The sequence below is a fragment of the Seriola lalandi genome, unplaced genomic scaffold (assembly GCF_002814215.2).
Source record: "Seriola lalandi dorsalis isolate HSWRI2012SDOR001 ecotype SW California unplaced genomic scaffold, Sedor1 jcf7180002054425, whole genome shotgun sequence".
Taxonomy (NCBI): domain Eukaryota; kingdom Metazoa; phylum Chordata; class Actinopteri; order Carangiformes; family Carangidae; genus Seriola; species Seriola lalandi.
The window spans coordinates 466,388-488,044 of NW_019524978.1; the positions used below are offsets into that span (position 1 = coordinate 466,388).

At 40.3% G+C, this 21,657-nt stretch overlaps 1 protein-coding gene and 1 long non-coding RNA gene across 2 annotated transcripts; one reads left to right on the forward strand and one right to left on the reverse strand.

The window, feature by feature from the left end:
* Nucleotides 1-483: 483 nt before the first annotated feature.
* Nucleotides 484-7,300, reverse strand: LOC147818866 (uncharacterized). Its single transcript, XR_015437513.1, has 2 exons — nucleotides 7,188-7,300; nucleotides 484-2,585 (listed from the first exon to the last, which is right to left on the reverse strand). It is a non-coding gene; the product is annotated as an uncharacterized LOC147818866 (long non-coding RNA).
* Nucleotides 7,301-7,416: 116 nt separating this feature from the next.
* Nucleotides 7,417-20,364, forward strand: dpys (dihydropyrimidinase). The gene is made up of 9 exons (XM_023410554.2): nucleotides 7,417-7,816; nucleotides 9,584-9,742; nucleotides 10,694-10,873; nucleotides 12,429-12,618; nucleotides 13,438-13,594; nucleotides 13,974-14,115; nucleotides 14,985-15,127; nucleotides 18,566-18,773; nucleotides 19,613-20,364. Exons 1-9 carry the CDS (start codon nucleotides 7,568-7,570, stop codon nucleotides 19,670-19,672), a joined length of 1,488 nt encoding a protein of 495 aa, XP_023266322.1. The 5' UTR covers nucleotides 7,417-7,567; the 3' UTR covers nucleotides 19,673-20,364.
* Nucleotides 20,365-21,657: the final 1,293 nt, after the last annotated feature.

Genomic DNA, 21,657 nt, shown 5'->3' on the forward strand with positions numbered 1-21,657 from the left:
TCCAAAGTTGTGATGCTCATGTGTGCATGGTGTGTGTGTGTGTGTGTGTGTGTGTGTGTACATGTACAGTGTGTGCGTGTGTGTGTGTGTGTGTGTGTGTGTGTGTGTGTGAGTGTGTGTGTTACAGAATGGGTCTTGACATCAGAAGTCATCGCACAAAAAGAGATAATCAAATTATGATCAATATAAAACAGATGGTCACATAAATCATCCATTCACAAGCTGGACTGGTGCTTCTGTTGCAGAACAATGAATCACTGCCTATCAATCCTAGAATCAAAACATAAGGGCTGTTATGAATACAAAATGCTCTTCTTGTTATTGTTACATCCCGATACATATCACAGTGTGGACATGTTCAGAAACATCCCAGAGATTTTGTTCATATGGGTTTTTAAGAAAAGATAAATGACAAACTAAATTTGAATGTGAGGAAAATAAAGTCAGAGTGGTGGAAGGTAATAAAATATCGAGAGCCAGAAATCATGAAAAAGGTTGTCATTTTAATTAATGTGACTTTTTTATGTGTTTTAGTTTGGAATGATTTTCCGCTAGATTGAAGATTTTGATGGAAAATATTTCTTTTTCCACCGTAAATGCATGCATGCACCTCCAGTATCCACAGAAATCCTGAACTCCTGAACTAGATTTAAAAAGGAGCAGCCAGTCAAAGCTCCCATTCTCAGTGTGCTGTCAGCATCTGCACATGCAGAAAAGCCTAATCAGAGAGATACCAGTAAAGTGCATGTAATACTTTAGAGATTTAATGCAGTTTTTAATTGGATAGAGGCCCATTATTTTTCAATACAGAAGGGGCACTGAGGCACATAAAGCTCTTGAATATTTTTGCAAATCGTGTTCAACAGCATAATGATTAACCATGGCACTAAATTTGCCTCACAAAATGAAAAGCAAACTTCATGCAAGGCGTAATTTAATTGTTTCCCTTCACATTTTCTGCCTCCCATTGTTGGAAGCTTAACATTTTTAGAGTCTGCTTAACAGCTGCCTTCTGATGCTTGAGCTGCAACAATGTGACTGACAAATGTTTTGAAGTAGCTGCAGACTTCATAGTGTCTTTGTAGGCAAAGTGTCAGGGAATCTTACATCATTTCATGTCACATTTGAAGCCTTATTACATGGATATACATATATATATATTTCTTCTTTTTTTTTTTTTTTATAAATTCAAGGTTGCACATTACCACAAAATACATAATTCAATTGGTCCCATTCTTAAAATGCATCTAATATTGTTGGTCATAACTCCTAATCTCTTCCAGTTGCGCTGTGAAATCTTTCATGACGTTACAGAAATATCAGACATATCTTAAAATGACAAATGTTTTCTGAAACCCTTTTTTCTAACCCTGTTCTTACATGTTGTTATTAACCAAACACACGTCATATTAGCTCATACAAACAATCATCCTCATATGAACATTGTTTCTTACATATTATATATATATATATATATATATATATATATATATTTACACATTTATCACATCATTGTGTGAGTTTGCACAGTAATACATTTGAGCAGTCAGAAGTCCAGGTCACATTTCCGTTTCAACCCGAGGAGAACACTGCCATCTGGGCACAATTACTGGTAATGCAGTCCTGAGCCATTTGTTTGTGTGAATGAATATTCACAATCAGAATCTGGACCAGAATGATGTTACTGGTCATGTATGCTCACACATAACTTGCATTCATTGGTAAAACAAACACACAGATAGAAACTAGTACATAGGTATAGAAATATAAAATAAAATAAATGGGACAAACAGAAAAAGGTGTAGAAACAGGGATAAACAATAAATATAATTCAGTGGCTGTGTTCAGTGCTGGTTTGGAACTGCCTGTACAGGGGGTCTACAAAAACAGTGCATAAATCTAGACTAAATTAATATAGAGGTGGCTGTATGTACAATACGTAGCTCAATGAGCGGATATTTAAGGAATTATGTGTACACTCTGTATATAGATGTCCGTAACTGTAATAGATTACAGAAACTGTGGTGACACGTTCACATGAGTGAGTGGATTTCTCATCGCTGTGCCAGTGCTCTGTTCTGTAGGTGTAGATGAGTGGGAGGGGTGTGTACTGATGTTCCCTGTGTGTTTCCTCACTTGGCAGGTGTGCATGTCCTGGAGAGAGGACAGGGCCTTCTCCTGAGGACCACTCCCTGTCATCTCCACAGTTTTTTTTAACAGTTTTATTTTTGTTGTTGTTGTTGTTGTTGGACATCCAGAGGTTAGAAAATGAGGGCAATAGGAATTTTATGAGGGGTTTGACAGAGGAAGAGCAGCAGTGAGGAGAGAGCACATTTCCCTGGGCTTCACCTGCTGCTTCCTGTCTGTCAGGCGGTTGATGATCATGTGACGGGTGAAGGCAGGCGGGCTGAGTTGGGAGAGCTCGGCATGGATTTTGGGATTGTTATTGGTTGTGTAGTGAATTGGGGCAGGTGAAGAGTGTCTGCATATGCAGTAATTCAGGTTATCCATTTTTCCAAGTAGCTCCACTTAGCCACTTTGATTTCCTTTAAACAGTGTGTCCCCACATTGTACAGGCATGACTGCTGTGTATTAAAAGGAAAATATAGAGTAAAAACAGAAAGCTTTTTATTTTGGCAAAAAATATAAGACAGGCGAGTCTGACAAGATTAGATTCAAATACAATGTAATTAGATTAAACAGGAAAAAAGGAGAAACATGGAGCATTTACTGTCCTAGAAAACCCTCCTCTGGTTTACCAAAACCACAGATGATAGTGATGACAGATAATCTGACTTGTTTCTTTTTCAGATCTGTTGCACAGTATCTATAATGTGCATTTGCTGTAGGTGCAGATGTGTGAAGTTAAGCACAAACACACAAAACAATCCTCCTCCTGCCTGAGCAGAGAGCACTGATAATCTGCCTTGACATTATCTCATGTCATTTTTTCTGCATGCTATGCCCTTCTAATGCCAGGGTCTTACCATGTCAACACTCGGAGCTGCACTCGCCGAATTTCAGTTCAGTGGAAAAGAGACTGACATCTGTGTTGGTTCGTAGTGCTGGTAGAGGAAATAAAATGATAACAACAGCCTTCCTCTAAATCCAGCGGAATAGCAACTTCCCTCATTCAGCAACACAGAGACTTTTGAGGAGATGCCATTGCTGCCTCATTGGTTTTTTCACTCCCTCTGATTACTCCTCTCATCTTATGTAAATCCTCTTAAGTCACATGTTATTGTTTATTGCAACTGTGAAGGTTAGGTGTTCCTAAGCCCTGTGCGTGCGCTTATCTCACCAGTGCATGCATCTTTGTCTCTCCAATGTGTCTTGTTTTCGTAATACACTAATGGATGAGAAAAGTTGTCTGGACTGATGCGGTGCAGACAACCAATCCACTGCAGTAAAATGCTAATCTCTCCCAGTGGCTAACAACTCTTCATGAAAGAGAGGCAGTTGCATGCTCCAGGGATATCACAGCATTATCAGAAGCCTGCTGCATTTTGGGGGATTTTTTAAATAATAAATATAAACAATTCCAACATTTTTTTTTGACCAGTCAGCTTCAGTTCTGCGGAGTAAATTCATACTTAAAGTTTGTCACTGAACCAGTGGTTGAGGGTCGCAGGTTTCCTGACCGATGATCAGTTTCAGAGAATGCATGAAAGTGTTACCTGGACTGTTTCCAGACATTTTCACTTGTCATAGCAGGAAGGTCTTAGTGATCATTTTAATTATGTCACTGCTACATTATTAATGATCTTGTGACACCTGTTACCCTGGCCTGCTCAACCCTCACATTAAACTATATAACTATTCCACACTAATGACTAGACCTATGTTATATATTCTTTTGAGTTGTGAACTTAAATTATCCCAAATGTTTCCAACAATTTTCAAATCTAGAGAAATCTGTGATTTTAATCATAGTAACAGTCATTTAATGTGGTTGCCATTCAATGGCGTCGGGTTGCCAGAAGAGGTCAAAACTGACTTTTTAACCAGAGGAGACCTCTGTGGATGATACAGCCGCTGGTAAAAACCTGAACGACTGAGACTCCAAAGAAGTCTGCTGACATTGGTGGTGAAGACAACAACTCCCATGATCCCACACTACCAAATGCCATCCTTTGTTATTGTTTTAATGGAGACGCCCCTAGCAGCAGACTGCGTGTTTAAAGAAACACGGACGAGCCTGACTGACTGTTTATCAAAACAGGTTTCTAATCAGATACAAAACAGGCTGAGGCAAAGCCACAAACTGCCTTCTGCCCAAAATCTTCCACCCTTACTGACCTGACCTATGAATACTCAATGAAAACACTTTGGTTAACGACAGCTCCCTTCTAAACTGTAAGAGTTGTTAAGGGTTGCTGGATATAATTTAAGCTGCAAGTACACTACTGCTGCTGAAATATTAATTAAGAGACCAGACCAACCGACAAGAGCCTTGATTCAGCAACTTCCCATTTTCAGCCATCTGTGTCCACTCAGCCCCTCTAGTTCTCTCCTCTGTGCTTTCACTTCCCCATTTCACACAGTTACATTGAATGAAAAACATCATTCTTCATTTATGTCTTTTTATGGACTTCTCTCTTCCACAAGCCGATACAGTCACTGACTCACCCAGCTTCTGAATCTGACACCATTGTTTGCTTTTCTTGCTGATATTCTTTTCCTGTTATGACAAGTCATGAGAATTGTCAAAAGTCTGACAAAGGTCTGTGGAGCAATGGAGACAAAAAGCCAAATCATACCACAAAAAACAAAAATTACATGGCTGAGCTTCACATTTCCATGATCTTCAGCTGGTGGTGAATGGGGACAAAGACGTAAGTAAAGTAGTAGTGGAGGACAACTATCTGATCTTCTCTGATTTTTTTCAAATTTGAGGTATTGTGACGATCTGCAGCCTCAGTCCCACTCAGCTCTGGTCTCAGCTCCTTTTCATTTCAGGCATTCACCTGTTCCTAGTTTCATCATCGCCCCACTCACTACTTGAACCTGCCAGTTTCTCCAGATCATTATTGTTTTGTCTGTTTTTGTTCCTGTGTATTGACCTTTGTTGTTGCTTCCTGTTGTTGGATCACCTGTTTGTTTGTTTTTGGGGATTTTTGTTGCCTGTACTGCTCTGCTTGTCTGCTCATTCAACCATCTGCCTGTAAGCCAATTTATTGTCTCATACTTTATCCTCCATTTTTGTAGTCCATAAATTTTGTAAGACTACATTTCCACACACTGATTATATACATAAACTGTATATACAGTATATATAGGCCTATATATATTTATAATTTTTTATAATTCAAAGCCTGTATGAAAATAGGGTGCAGAATTTATTTTGTATCCACATGCATGAAATTAAAGGTTGAAAGTCTGTTCTAACTTGGATGCATAGAAATTTGCCCAAAATTCAGTTTTAATATATTGTTACATCTGGTTTAGATTACATATGTTGACTTGCACATTAACTAGTTTGGAAAATGTCAGAAAAATTCTGTTGCTGTTCTTTAGTCACTTTCAGCTTCGCTCCACAGTTTCAACCTCATATCAATTGTGTCAAAAACTGACATCCAAAATACTAAATTGTCAAAAACTCCCTCTAAAACAACTGATAACATTATACTTAAAGGTCCCAAAGCTGTAAATATAAATATGATATAACTCTAAATCCTGTATTGATTCATCTATAACTATTCAATCCAGGGACAATATTGGTCTATTGCAATTGTCCAACTTGTGACAGCTGTGAAAAGTGCACCAGATCGACAATACCTCATCAACAGTTGATTCGAAATCACCTAACGACGGCCATTATGTTTTTGTATCTATGTGTGTATGTCACCCAGGAAACAAATACTGACATGTTTACTCAAACACCAAACATGTAATAATAGGGAAACCGGATGCACATGTTATGACAGACGTTTAATAAACACAGTTTGGGGAAAGTTGTGTAAATTTGAACCTTACATTTTTGTGGAGGGACAATTACATCATTGTTTCTACCACAGTAGAAACAACCACCTGTAATTCTGTTTCTTGTGTACTTGTGGACATGATGTTTTTCCTCTGATGTGTAAAAGCTGCTCAGAAACATCATGGGTTTCATTTTGGATATTCTGCCTACAGAGAGTTGACAAAGTGCTTGTAACATTTCAAAAGGTTATGAGTTGAGATTCAACAATTCAGCAGTTTCACTCGACTCACCTTCACCCTGATGCTAATAACTGATTGCTTTACTAATTGATGGTTAAATATTACATACATTTTTCAACATTAATTGAACATTAGACTGTTCAACAACGATAAGTAAAATGTGACAAATACTCTGTAAACACTCTGTGGATGGACTATCCAAATAAAGTGTAGCCCTATTATGTTAATGGAACTTGACCCTGGTACCTTGGCCGTTGTGCCTGGTTACAGGGGATGATCATCTACTATTGATCTTAGACAAAATGTAGCATTAGAAAATATAATAATTCAGTACATGCAAGTGTATTTGGTACTTGAATGACTAATGTTTTAAGTTCTGCCCTTGGACCTTTTACACAATTAAAACCTCACAAGTTTTTATTAAGCACCAGTTTACACATTTGTGTTAGAAGCAGCTATTGGTTAATGTTGCTGTGGAGAAGCAGCCAAAACAAAAGAAGAAAAAAACAGTGATGTTGAAATATTTCCAGCTCAGCTACAAGTTTGAAGAAAAAATCCTGTCCTGATAATATTCTAGAGTATATGTTGTGTTTTGCCTTTTGATCAGTTTTCCGTTTGTGAAAAAGCGCCACTAAAGGACAATATCAGATAACGAGGGATGTTGAGACATCTGTTGTAAGGGAGCCCTGTGTCAACATGTAGTGTTAAGACCTCAGTTATTTCAGGTTATATTGTTCCTATGAGGTTTAATCACACAGCACAAACTGACCTGGAGACAGGTTTGGTGTTGCCTGACAAAAACTGATGTGTGGTGTGAACTGTAGGCTACATGATGACATCTGGGCGGGGAAGGGGGCATGGCACCTATAGGTTTTAATGCACGGAGTGGAGGTAACATTGGGAGGGGGAGTCAATGGAGGACAACACCTCCCGTGACTTCCATCATATTGCATGAGGAGGCCAGTTAGTTTTATCAAAAACAACAACTTCATGCAAAAAAAAAAAAAAATCAGATTACAACTCACCTGGTCGGATTAACTGAGCTCAAACCGGAAACCAAGTGAAGACAATATGCAGATGCCAAGTTACTACAAATCCTTGGGAATCGTTATGGTGTTGATGAGGTATCATCGATCAGTATCTTGCAGTGGCATTGTATATATCAACGACACGGGCGGGGCCTCACACTGTTTTCCTACATTGCAGGAGGTGGCAGCAGTCTGTGGACACGCATAACTCTCATGAACTTTGGAGCTGACCTGCGCCTCTGTAAACTTTCTGCACACCAGTGTCTGCACAGACAGTCGAGCGTCAGAGCGCATCTGCAGCTTTCCTCTCACGTTCGCACAAACTCCGGCTCTTTGATCCTTTATTCTGAACCCTCTGTCAGTTGTGCACAGCGGGAATGGAGCCCAGCGGGATCTTGATAAAAGGAGGCAAAGTTGTGAATGAAGACTGCTCCGTGATCGGCGACGTCTACATTGAAAATGGGAAAATAGTTGAAGTTGGACTGAATCTTCTGATCCCAGCGGGAGTGCGAGTTATCGATGCCACCGATAAGCTGGTGATCCCGGGCGGCATCGACACTCACACGCACATGGAGCTGGCGTTCATGGGCACCAAGGCGGTGGATGACTTCCACATCGGAACTAAGGTGGAGACATTTTAATTACATCGCGTAAGATAGAGGAGACCGGGGTCCTGACGCAGCTCAGTGCGTCTAGTCGGACACAGACAGACAGGGGATAATGCCGGAAGCTTGAGCGGCCTTTCCTCCACATTTACTCAATACTGCAGTTATTAACTTTAAGTTCATTTAACTACTTTATTTTGCTGGATTGACTTATCTATCAGTGGGCCTAAAAATATTTATTCTAAGTTTCAAAACCGAAACACTTAACCATATCAAAACCTACACATTATATATGACATGCATATATAAAAACATGCATCCTATCAATTATGAGAGGTGGACACTGGCTGGCTTCAAGTACTTTTATTCAGACATGTCGTTGAGTTTTCATGCTGCTTGCACAACTAAAAGATTATGAAATAGCTTAGGGCATAGTGGTTCTGTAACAACTGAAACAAACAATAGATGCAAAGTTAACAATATCATGTCTATAAGTAGAAATACTCTTTTTTACAAGTCAAAGTCATGCATTCAACATTCTGAGTAAAAAAAAAAAAAATGATGTCATGAAAATACACTTTAAGAGCCAAAAGGAAAGGTTTTAATTGACTGTTCCATTACAAAACAGTGTGTTGTTACTCATGCATTAATGTGTACTTCACTTTCATGTTGCAGCTGGTAAAGGTGTAAAGGTGGGGCTGATTTTATATTTATGAAAATCTTGTTAATTTCCTCCCAATGGTAAATCAAGCCTTAATCTGAATCATAATTTATTAGATATTTTTGTATTAACATTCTGAAACTGCAAACTGCACAATAATGAAAGGAGATATATTCATTGAACAAAGGACCTTGGACATACTGCTTTCCCTCAGAGTCAGTCAAGTAACTGTTGAACGGGCAGCTCCACCGGCGAGTCCTATCAGTCCAAACACCAGTCAGTGTGTGTCAGCTTTATTAGAAGTGTGAGAATCACATGTTTTATAATTGAAGTGTGAGAGCAACATGAAGCAGCTACAGAGGCCAGAGCGTCGCTGTCTGAACGCATCGGTCACAACACTGCAACATGATGTGATGAGAAATGTGTTGCAGTCACAGCAGATCAACAACACTTAGCAACAACAACACCGTAAACTACAGCCTCAATAATGACCATCACTCTCAATCGAAACTTGTCAACTTTATCAGATTTATATCAGGCTCTCCTTGCAGGGCTGCTCTGCTCTGTGTTAGAAAGTTATCTGGCAGATAAAATACTGAATGAAAACTTTCTAACCAGAACTCACTTGTGCACTGATCAAGGGTCAGTGTTGCTCAATGCTTGACTGGTCTGCACTGATATAGGTTTACAAAACAATTGTGTTTGTGGTATTATCTGATTGAAGCTGGTATTGGGTAATCTGTGCAATGCTGATAAAGATGCCATAGGTTACTGCAGTATGTTGAGCAATGAGAAATGAAAAACATCCACAGAATTAAACAGTTGTTTAACATCTTACTCTCTTTACATCTCCAGTCTGTTAAGTAGACGTGTTTTGTCTTTGATCTTCAGACTCTGATCATCATCCATTAATGTCACGTCACGTGCAGCATAAACCTGCAGCGCGTTGGATGGTGATAATGCTTTGATCAAACATCTGATCAGACGATATATCCCACAGAAATCAGACAGTTCTTGACTTGATTTGATCTTTGTTTTAAAAATTTTTTTTGCACCAAGTCCAGCAGCTTTTACAAGTTAATCTGTAACTTACGTCCTTGTGTTCTTGTGTGTGTGTGTTTGACCAGGCTGCTCTAGCAGGAGGGACAACAATGATCCTGGACTTTGTCATCCCCCAAAAGGGCAAGTCTCTCCTGGAGGCCTACGACTGCTGGCGCAAGACGGCTGACCCCAAAGTTTGCTGCGACTACTCGCTGCATGTCGCCGTCACGTGGTGGAGTGACAAGGTGAATGAGTGCATAATTGTTAATAAGAATAAATAATTAAATTTTACTTTGCTTGACACTTCAAGTAAGCTTCAAGCAAGTACAGTGGGGTCCAAAAGTCCAAGATCACTTTCCCATGCACTTGACTTTTGGACGCCGCTGTATGTTTGAACTGTTCCAAAGGAATGTGGGTCAGAGGTGGCACCACACACAAATCTCTGATAAGAATAAAGATGTCAAGGATTTGTATTTGTGTTGTGTTAAAGGAACCAATTTCCTTCTCTTTTTCAGAGGGAGACATGAGAACCAATGTTATTCAGAGATTGATTCAGATTGATTGATTGATTGATTGATTGATTGATTGATTGACTGACTGACTGACTTCATTGTCCTCCTCAGTGGAAAATTTAAGATAATAAGATAAGATAAGATGTATCTTTTTTTGATCCCCCATAGAGAAAATTCAAATTTGATACAACAGCACAAAAGACGAGCAGCGCAAGGGGAAAGTGTAATAAGAAATAAAATAAGAATATAAATACAATCTAAAATAAATAAGATAAATTAGAAATACTATATACAATAACAATATACAATGCCATGTAATTTGTCTTTGGCTTCTCCCAAACTACAGTAAAAACACACATACTCTGCGCGCATAGAGCTGCATGAGCAGGCAGCAGGAGACAGGTTATATAAATACCAGAGAGCAAAACTTATAAAATAACAAGTGTTCCCTGATGCAGTCATGTTGTGTTCAATGCCTGTACGGCATAGGGAATAAAAGGACTTCTTGTATATGTACCGGCTGGCCCTCGGGGCCCTGAACCGACAGCCAGATGGAAGCAGTTCAAACTCTGAGTGCAGTGGGTGTGAGGTATCTGCTATGCTGCTGTGTGTGTAGCCTTCCTGTGAACAGCACTGTCACATATATTCCTCCATTTATTTCTCCAAACTCTTTTTCCTCACCAGGTCAAGAAGGAGATGGAGACTCTGGCCAAAGAGAGAGGAGTGAATTCTTTCAAGATGTTTATGGCCTATAAAGATGTGTTCATGCTGGCGGACTCAGAGCTTTATGCTGCCTTCAGCCAGTGTAAGGAGATCGGAGCTATAGCTCAGGTGCATGCTGAGAATGGAGACCTGATAGCAGAGGTCAGTATGAGTAAATGTGATATCAGGTTCCTCTGTGTGGACAGCGACACCAAACGGACTCTTGGTCAAAGCAGTGAATGTTTAACAGCAGCTGAGCAGATCTCTGTGTAAGATCCAAGCCCCATAAAAGAATACTAGAATACTGTGGCAATAATAGTAACAGAGAATGAATGAATATGACATGTTAACTCAGTGTATATATACCACAGATGATTCAAGGTCCACTGACACTGTTGTAGCAATAGGAACAAGATATGATGAAACACCAGATGTGTCCAGCAGGAACCTTTCAACCTGGAGAATTAGAACTGTCACAAGAACAGTTCCTCCTTTTTATATTCACAAAAGCAGTTCAGGGGTGGACAGTAACAAAGTACACTTGCTTGAGTATAGTACTTAAATATATTTTTCGAGTATCTGTACTTTATTTGAGTTTTATTTATTTATTTATTTTTTTAAGCTTTGACTTTTACTCCTCTACACTTAAAAGACAAATATTGTCTCGTTACTTTTAAGCAGAGCTTTTAGTCAGCGGAATTAATCTTCTTTTATTTTGTAAATGCAATAGACCACATGCTGTGTTCCTCACAGGAGAGAAACCAATCACAGTAAACTCCGACACCGTCAGTCATGTTTGAACAGCTCAGTTTGAACCTGTCAGTGTCCTAGTGATGGCGACGTTAGTTGAAGATGAGGCAGAAGATTCTTCACAAGGGACGAGATCTGAAGTCCATGTTTGAAGCTTTAGAAATAAAAATTCATCCTTTCATTTTAAATGTTCGCTGTGTTTAACGCGACCAACCTTCATCACTGCCTTAAAAAAAAGAAAGTGGGAAAACGACAATGGCTGTCTTGTTGATTTAATTGTGTTTTTATGGCCATTGCTATTGGCTTTGTATCATATTCTACAAGCTTTCTATTCTGCAGGTTCTACAGTGCATTGAGTTGGTTGTTTCACAGTCAAGAGGTTCTGTAAATACGCTGTGGAACAAAACAACAAAACGAAAGAAAGTGCTCCAGTACTTCACTCAAGTAAACCTTTGACTGAACAACTTTGACTCCAGTAATGGAGCTGAGTACTTTGTCCACCTCTGTCAATGTTGTGATGCACACTCGTGCTTCCTGCTACAGTGGGACAGTCAAAATGTCTGCCATGACAGAGACCTTATTATTTCTCTTAATGTGTTTGTATTTTCAAATCATTTTTTCAAATGTCATGGCAGCATTTCACCACTAGGGAGTAGCAAATGCTAGGAAAGAAACTCATGGCTCTGAAATTGGGGAACATGATTCTTGCTGCCACTAGGAAGTGTGCTACATGTGTAGTTAACATGAATATGGATTGTTTGTAGCTACTGCTTTAATCAGCTGGCTTATGTTCTCATCGTTCCTTTAGTTCAGAGCAGCAACACAAAGTGTCTCTGTGTAGGTTCTGGTGATGTGCCGACTCTTCGCCTGTCCACTTCCTCTCTGCTTGGACAGATGCTGTCCTGTTTTATCCTTCCATCTCATTTAACCTTTCTCCCGCCTTGATGTTCCCGCTGCGACCCGACAGGGAGCTAAGAAGATGCTGGCCCTCGGCATCACGGGGCCCGAGGGCCATGAGCTGTGTCGGCCAGAGGAGGTGGAGGCTGAGGCCACCCTGAGAGCCGTCACCATCGCTCACGCTGTCAACTGCCCGCTCTATGTGGTCCATGTCATGAGCAAATCTGCCGCCAAGGTGGTGTCGGAAGCACGCAGAGATGGTGAGTGTGAGCTTACCACCACCTGCTGTTTAAATAGAGAAGGGCAAGGGTGAGAGATGATGGGTTTGTGTGTGTCAGTGTTGTGTTAGGATTTCTGTACATGGTCAGTGAAAGGCCAGGACAGTATCAGTGTTCATATTTGTTACTGATTGTCAATATATGTCCTTTTTTATGGCTAAAAGTTCAATTATTCAGCGTTTTCCCTCGATTTTTATCCCTGTCCTGGTGGAACAGCCTCTGAAACGCTACAGAGAGAAATACCAAACAACAGGAGTTCAATGAGGAGAGACTTCATTCTGAGTCAACAAATACTTATTGCTTTTATTTATTCTGATGTGCAAAACAAGAGAGGATAGGTTGAACATGCGGGAGTCTTTGGCGATTAGACCCCACCTTAATGTCATCATATTGGAAAAGGGGGTGAGGCTGTGGTAGTAGGAAACCCCCAGGGCTCTGGACACTGGTGGTGGGAAGAAGAGAATGCTGGAGATCTGGATGTGACGTGGAGTGGACTCTGATGACCTGGTGCTGGATATGAAGACTGGGGGTGGACAGTGTGGAGGAGGGTGAAACAACAGCTGACAGCAGAATAGGGAAGAACATCTTTTAAGGGTTGACAGCGACAACGCGATTGACCGGTTGAGATCGTGGCAAAATCTGATTGGCTGCAGAAAACACTTGAAGTCAGCTGATTAACAAGAAGTGGGTGAGAGAGGGAAAGAGAGATAAAGAGAGAACTGTGAATGAATGAGACATACGGACAGTCTTCCTGACTGAACTGACACTTCATGTTTTTATCTCGGCCCTCTCTCTCTACAGGTCGTGTGGTGTTCGGGGAGCCCATTGCAGCAGGGCTGGGCACAGATGGTACCCACTACTGGAACAAAGAGTGGGCCCATGCTGCTGGCTTTGTCATGGGTCCTCCACTCAGACCTGACCCCAGCACCCCTGGGTACCTCATGGACCTGCTCGCCAAGTAGGTGGAACTGAAAGTGTAGTGGTGGTCACAAAGCAAACCAATAAAGAATTGAACAACATGAAATCATATACTCAAACTCAAATATGCCAATTAATTAGACCCACATTTTGTTTTAATTGTTTCTGTAATTTGTACTTTATGTATCTGAGCGATTGTTTTCTGTGAGACTGTGGAGGTGAGACGGAGGAGAAGAGGCTGAAGCTGACATGAGTAACACGAGCTAGAATTTATGCAAAAACATTCATTAGCATAAAGTCTGGATCTCAAGAATGACTAACTGTGCTGTTATTATTTATTTATTTCAGCATCAACTCTGTCATTCATTCATTCATTCATTCATTCATTCATTCATTTATTTCTCTTTCATTTGTGCTAGTGATGATCTCAGTGTGACAGGAACAGACAACTGCACCTTCTCCGTGTGCCAGAAGGCCCTGGGCAAAGACGACTTCACCAAGATCCCCAACGGAGTGAACGGCGTGGAGGACAGGATGTCTGTCATCTGGGAGAAAGGAGTGGTAGGTCCTAATAATAATGTAACTGCTCGTTATCAGACGTTGTTCATTACTGAGATTTAAGTCTGCACCGGTGGAAGTCTGAACTGCAGTGGAGCAGGGCTATTATGCAGCTTCCTGTCATTATCCAAGCAATTACACAGTTTGCAATGATGTGGCAGTGGGCTGAATAAAAAGATTCATGAAAGAGGGCAAATGACAACATAAAGAAATTCATTTATTTTTAACTTAAAGGTCCCTGATTCCACGTATCTTACGTCAGCTTGATACTTCTGAGTGTGATGCACAGTCGAGGCTGATTACTCATCGTGTAATGAGGCCAATTTTGGGATTAAATGAATAATTTAGACACAAAATCAGTTCAAATTATACAGTGTGGGGCCCAAATCAGGAAGATTTGTGATGCCTTGGGGCCCTGTACATACATATATATATATATACATTTCTGACTCCATAGTGTGCCATCTACATACATGAGTTTATATCATAAAGTTTAATGTCAGACTAAGAATGCATTTAATGAATGACATCTAATTATTCTACTCTTCCCATATTTGTTTTAGCTGAAATACCAGTTTCTTTTTCAGTTTTTCTATAATACAAACAGAAAAGGCAATAAACTCTCGGAGCTGCAGAGTGCAGACGTTGCATTTTATTGCCATTGTTGCGAAGACGGTGTTTCAGCTCAGCCACCACAAGGCCACCGGAAAGATTTCCCACATGCAACAGCGCTTACAAATCACACATTATATGACATTTTTGGCAGAAATGAGTTACTCGCTGCACAGTTAAGCACTGACCTTTTGTCTGCTAATTCCGTATATTGTTGTCATTCACTCAGAGCGGGTGCTTTGTGCGTTTCCTCTCCTCAGCACAGCGGCAAAATGGACGAGAATCGATTTGTGGCCGTCACCAGCAGCAACGCAGCAAAAATCTTCAACTTCTACCCGCAGAAAGGCCGTATCGCCAAGAACTCGGATGCTGATGTGGTTATATGGGACCCCAAGTTGACAAGGTGAGGACCCCGACTCGGGCCATTCAGCAGACTGGGAGAAAGCTTTTAAAATACGGCAGGAAAAGGCAGCTCTCGGACTCTGTGGACAGTTTAAAAATGCACATGACTGTAACGCTCTCTTATCTCTCCACATGAAGTCAGATATTTCTCCCAGTGCTATCAGCAGCTTCAACTGCAGATGGTGCTGCTGAAACACTGGGCAAACTTGAAAGCATGTCTGCAGGGTGTCAGGCGCTCAGTTAAATAAGATAAGGTTTTTAAGCTAAGCACTAAATCATGCAGGCTATAGATACAGGCAACTAAAAAGAGAAGTGATGTATCTTTCATCTTGTGCCACCGCAACACACACACACACACACACACACACACACACACACACGCGCATAAGCTGATTACGTCTCTGTTCCATCCAAAAGTCAGAGTATGTCATCACTTATCTATAGCTGCAAATTAAAGCGTAACACAGTTCACACATTCATCAAGAGAGACTGTTGGAATGATGAATCATTTTTGGTTGTTGGTTACTTTTTGGGGAAGGATTTGAACACACTTACATAAGGGAGATTCACACAGCGTCAGTGGGACGCATGGTGAGGATCTTGAAGATGACTAATAGTTTATGTGGGAGCTAAACCGATTTCCGTAGTGCAGAACGCACAGTGTTGAGCGTATTTTCAGGAACGGACGCAGAGTATGATAACTGATCATGAGATAACTGATCGTCATATGGAGCGGCTCTGTGGAGCACATGCACAGATGCACAGGTACAGAGGACAGTTTGTATTCCAGTAGCTTTGCATACTGTAGCACATTCAGACTTACATAACCCAGAACGGCACTGCACTGCTCATGTTTGCTGGAGAATCTGGGCTGAGCCCCTCAGGGAAGTCACTAACCGCTGATGTGAGTTGGAGAAGAACACATTACCTCCCGGTGTAAATGAGTTCACTGGTAACACAGGAGGATCTCGTGCGAGGCCGGAGTTTACAGTGCACAATCCTCAGGCTTGTCATCCCTGGACATCACCTGTCTGCTTCACCCTTTATGTGTGTGTTCTGTCTCTGTGCAAGTCTGCGGATGTTACAATGCCTTTCAAGCATGAGAGCACCCCGTGTTTGATTTGCTGCAGCCGGGAATTCATCTGTGAAACTGCGTAATTAATTGCCCTCAGTGCAAGTGTCGCTTCATAACATCCGGGACCAGGGGCTACAAACAGTTGCATAACCAGAGATGCCTACGAAGCTCAGTCAGTTGCCTTGTGTCCTGTAATTGGGCTGCTTGAATAATGAGGGCACATCTTGTTTTTGTCAGTGCACACTAAGCATGGTGTCTGGCTTTACACATCAACAGGAAATGTGCACATGTGAATGGGTGAAAAGAAGGCAATGTTTCAAGTGTCTGAGTCAGATATATTTCACTGTTCCCCAGTGATTTAGTCTTTCAGTCAGATATGATTTTATATGTTGAAACATCATCAATCGGTGCTGTGGGGAGCCAAAGTGTTTTCATTGACTTTCCCTCTTAAGAGATTTTGACATTTTCAGTATATAACATTTGCAGAGTATAAACATTTAATGAATATTTTCTAACACACTATAATGTAGTTGTATGCAGGAATAAGAATGTATTTGTGTGTATCAGTAATTGGAGGCTGGTGAATGAATGACAACGTAGCAAAACACAGTTGTAAAAATAAACCTCAGCAAAACCAATAGGGTTAGGGTTCGAACCCTAATAACCCTAATAGTATAAAATAGTTCCTCATGAGAGAAAACTGAACATTCATAAACACTTAAAAATATCTAGTAGTACATTATATTGTGATGTTTGTGTTTGTATGTTGCTTATAAAAGCTAAAGTTTAAAGACTTAAAGTAAAGTGTTACCTACACTACGGAAGAAGCTCTTGGCAGGACTCAATAGTTTTATCAATGGATCAAACGTCTGCTTGTATATGAGAGGGAACACATGTAGTGATAGAGAACTATCACCTGCCTCCACAGTTTCATCATCTTTCAGCTCATTGTTTTGATTTTTCTCACTGCAAGATCACTGTTCGGGCTCAAAGCTTTTTTTTTGTGTTGTTTAGTTGGAGCAGATATAAGCCACTGTACACTACCTGCCCAGCACCACACAGCAGACACATGAACTTAGTGACAAGCTAGTGAACATTGGGCAGCATTCAGCAGATTAAAAAAAAAAAAAAAAAAGGTCAAATTTTTTTTTTTTCTCAGGAGAGAAAATATTGGACTTAATTTGCCAGGTGGACAGAAGCACAACCCCGAATGAATGCTAAGGTTGCCTCCTACCTGCTGGATGTGTGGCCACTATTTGTTGACAAGTTACAGATATCAACCTAAAAGGTTTAATATCTCAGTGTCGGGTTCCAAGTTTTTTCATTTTGTCCCCAAGTGGCCAAAAAAAAATCAGTTTTTGCAGGTTTAAGTAAAAGTCACAATGTAACAATAAATCAAATAGTCCTGTATTCAAAAGCTTAAGTAGAAATACAGACATACAGTGTATGATGATCAGAAAAACGTACATTTCAGGTGTCAAAAATAAACTATACATGCTAGGCTATTAGGCTGGCACATGCTCCTTGTCTGTGGTATATTGTTACCTTATTGGATTATTATTACGAATGCAGAGAGCAGCCTTTTACTGTTATAACTGCATTTTACAAGCTCATCATATGTCACATATATCAATACCATGTGCAAGATTAGTGGTAACTACAGCTGTTGGATAAATGTAGTGGAGTAGACGTATATCCAACATGACAATACTTCTTTAGTTACATTTCAGCACTGTTTGTATGTGGTTGGAGAGCAGAGCATTAGCGTAGTGCAGCTCAATGTGTTTGGGTGAGAACCTGAAAGTGATTTCTATCTTGCATCTCTTCATCAAAAAGCTCATTCATATTCAGTCTCCCACTCCAGCCTGCGCAGACACTTTTGTTATATCAGGATCCTGACTGTGCTGCATTATTATGTGGTAGTGCTCATGCAGCAGCCTGTAGATGGATGCCACAGTAATGTGATAAGCAGCACGGAAAATGTTGAGGTGCATTTTTATTGACTAAAAGAAGCCTGGGTTATGTGCTTAGTAAGCTTTTTAGAGAAGGGAGCATCACACGAGTAAATGTTATATAAATAATCCATTATATTGCTTGCTGCTGCAGAGTAAGTGAGCCGCAGTAACTTGATGCTGTGTATGAGTACATCTTGGCCTGATTCAATCAGCTGCAGATTAGAACCGAATGCATTGGGACTTCACAATAGGTTTGTGTTTTGTTTTCTTTCAGCCTGGTATTCAGAAAGCATGCGGTGATTACCTCACTCACCACACAGGCTGCATGTGATTGGGAACTTTGGTGCTGAAGTAGTATTCTTCAGCTGTTTACAAAAAACCCTGTGGTCGTATCTTTGTGTCTTGGCAGGAAGATATCAGCCAAGACCCACCACCAGGCTGTGGACTACAATATCTTCGAGGGCATGGAGTGCCACGGTGTCCCTGTCATCACCATCTCCAGAGGCAAAGTGGTCTATGAGGCGGGGCAGCTGAAGGTGTCTCCGGGACACGGCCGATTCATCCACAGAAAACCCTTCTCTGAGTTTGTTTACAAAAGAGTCAAGCAAAGGCAGCAGGTCAGTCGAGCCCCACAAGTTTCAATACTAGAAAAATAACACCCCAGCTTGTAAACCACGTTCTTCACGGCTGTGTGCAGAATCACTCCCAGCCATTTTATTCAAGCGTCAAAAAATAACAGTGCGATTTTTTGAAAAAACAAAGAACAGATAGGTAAGAATTCTTCGTATGTTTGTCACACATAGCTATCTAACCCAAGTCTGCAGCTCCCCTCAGCTCTAAGATGCGTTTTAGCAAGTCACAGTGAAGCTCTAAAAACCACAGGCGCAGCCCTGTGTGGAGATAAAACCAGCTAAAAGCAGAGTGAATATTGGACTTTCTTTCATCAGGTGGCCAGGAACACAACTCAAAGTAAATGTTGCTGTGTGTCTGCTGTGTCTGTCTGTCTCTCTGATGTGTAAATAGGTAATTGTTTGCTATATCGACCTGAAAGGAGATAATATGTTGTGTTGACAGTTTCTGGTTCCCCTTAAGTGGCCAAAAAAAAAAAAAAACAGGTTTAAGGATGTCACTGCCGAGAAACAGAAAAACAGAACGTATCATCTTTACTCTTCAGCTTTTGAGTTGAACCAAAGGGAACAGTGAATGAGTTAATGAGCCCTTCTCTAATATCAGCTTGGGTTAAATGTATTAACTAATAATGCAAATATATAATTTCTCGTTCCTAAGTTGTGCATCATAAATGAAAAAATGAAGTGGACACTGGACAGACTGTGGAAAAACCTTGCAGGGGACTGAAATTCAGATTTTGTTAAAATTGGAAGCGACCGGATCCTGATGAGGAACTGAACACAAAAAGTCACTTCACCTTTCTTTCTGCTTTGTGTTCTGCCTGCAGGTGGGGAAACCTACAGCTGTGACCAGAGAGCCCTACCAAGGCAAAGTCATTTCCATATGAACGACTGACCGAGAACATGCAAGGTACCCTGAGCTCCAGCTGTGTGTCTCCAGAAGATGTCAAAGCCAAAACAACTGAGCCCTGTCTCACTGATGAACCTGCTCTGAGTGGTTTAAAATATGGTCTTTAAAATATTTCTGCGAGTCACACATACATTATTCAGTCATTTAAATCACTGTGTGCGGTAAAGGTGGGGGTGTTGGCCTTTGGGTCAACTCTGATCAACACTATGTCCTGTTGGCAGATAATACCTTTGTTATATTTGCTCAACTGTGTGAGGTTTCCAGGTCTGCTCTGCTCGCTACGCAGGTCAGTGGATCCCTATCTGCTGCTGAAAATCATATTTGCTCTAACATGCATTATGCAATCAAGTAATTCACTGTAAGGAATTAAACTACGGCTTATGCACGATTTCATGGTTTAAAACCGGTGGTGATTAGAAAAGAGGATCGTTTATATTTGTGCATATTGTGTTATGAATGATACATATTTCTGTAATATATAAAAATAACAAAATTCCCGTAACCTTAATTGCCAATTTGCCTGGTTGTTTTTCTGAGCATTCATTTTCCTCTTTCCTCTTTTTCCGAAATGTTTGTTGCCATTGGTAACAGGACTGATGTTTCTCACCCAAAAGCATCTGTCCCTTTGATGAAATATTCATTAAAAATGCACTGACATGCGTGAAAGTATTAAGATTTACTTTGTTGACCCAGATTGACTCAGTATTTGCATATTCAGCAGGATCACACATTATCATATGCGCCCATGTATGGACTGCACTCATTCCTTCCTCGGTAAAAAAGGTCTGTGGCTGTCACCGCGCATCATGTGGCGGCTTCCTATTGGGCTGGCATGCTGGCGTGGTATTATGCCACGGGGCCAGTTGAGACATAATGTGAGCTTATCAGGTTGCCACACGGGTCAGTGGCAGCGTGTGAGTCACAGAAGGCCTACTCATGCTTGAGCTGTACCACTTCCTCTTTTCCTCTTGTCTCTGGCAGTGGAAGGATGGTGTGGGGCTGGCGGTGTTGGACTGAGTGTCTGTGATGAAATGTGTACCCTCCTGGATTTAAACCAGTCTCTAGATAATAACTGCAGTTCACAGAAGTTAATAACAAGGACAAATACAGGATTTTTTTTTTTTTTAAGTTTCAACTTAAAAAATGTAGGCCATTGCCATTTAAAAAAATATATATATTTAAAATATTGTATTTTAAAATTACACTTTACAAGCTGTGGTCTACTCATCAAGAGAAACTTGGGGTTCAGTGTCCTGACTGAAGAAAATATGATCTAAACACATTCACTCTTGGAAACTAATTTTATAACGCCACAGTGGAATTGTGGGAACTGTGAGATTGTAATATAGAACACATTAACACCAGTAGCAATGCAGGGACACATAAAATGCGACATTTGACCATGAGTTGGTCGCCCTGTGTATGTTACACACCCTCCTCTGGATGCTGCGACGGAAGTATATTTTTTATTGGTCAAAATCTGAAATTAAAAATCTTAGACTACAGGAATAAATCAAAAACATTTTTACAGTTGGAATAAAGATATATGTACGTACATTCAGTTAACGAGAGCAATGTTATTCTTTGGAGGCCAGTTGATTGAAAACTCGTGGAGGAATTTATAGTGTACATAAAGTAAGAAAACGGTACTGCAAGGTTTAAAAAAAATAGTACCACTGGGTTTGTAAATTGTAAATAATGGCTTTATTAAGAGTTAATTAATTGTTTTATTTTATGTATTTTTCATTCCTAATACCACTAACTGTAGATCAGTTATGGACATATAATGAGAACAGTGGTTTGGTTGCCAGATGAATTTAGATTATCTCAAATTATCTATTTGGTAATAATATTTGTAATACATAAATAAATACTTCTTAATAAATCATCAAGAATCTTTCATAACTGAGCAACTCAGACGTTGTCCTTATGAATATATAACGAATCTACGAAGCATTAGTA

What these genes read in the sequence shown, in the direction of transcription:
- dpys (XM_023410554.2), top strand. Translation starts at nt 7,568, where the DNA reads ATGGAGCCCAGCGGGATCTTGATAAAAGGAGGCAAAGTTGTGAATGAA. An exon ending in ACTTCCACATCGGAACTAAG is followed by an intron (nt 7,817 to 9,583) that starts GTGGAGACATTT and finishes GTGTTTGACCAG; the next exon opens with GCTGCTCTAGCAGGAGGGAC. An exon ending in CTCATGGACCTGCTCGCCAA is followed by an intron (nt 13,595 to 13,973) that starts GTAGGTGGAACT and finishes CATTTGTGCTAG; the next exon opens with TGATGATCTCAGTGTGACAG.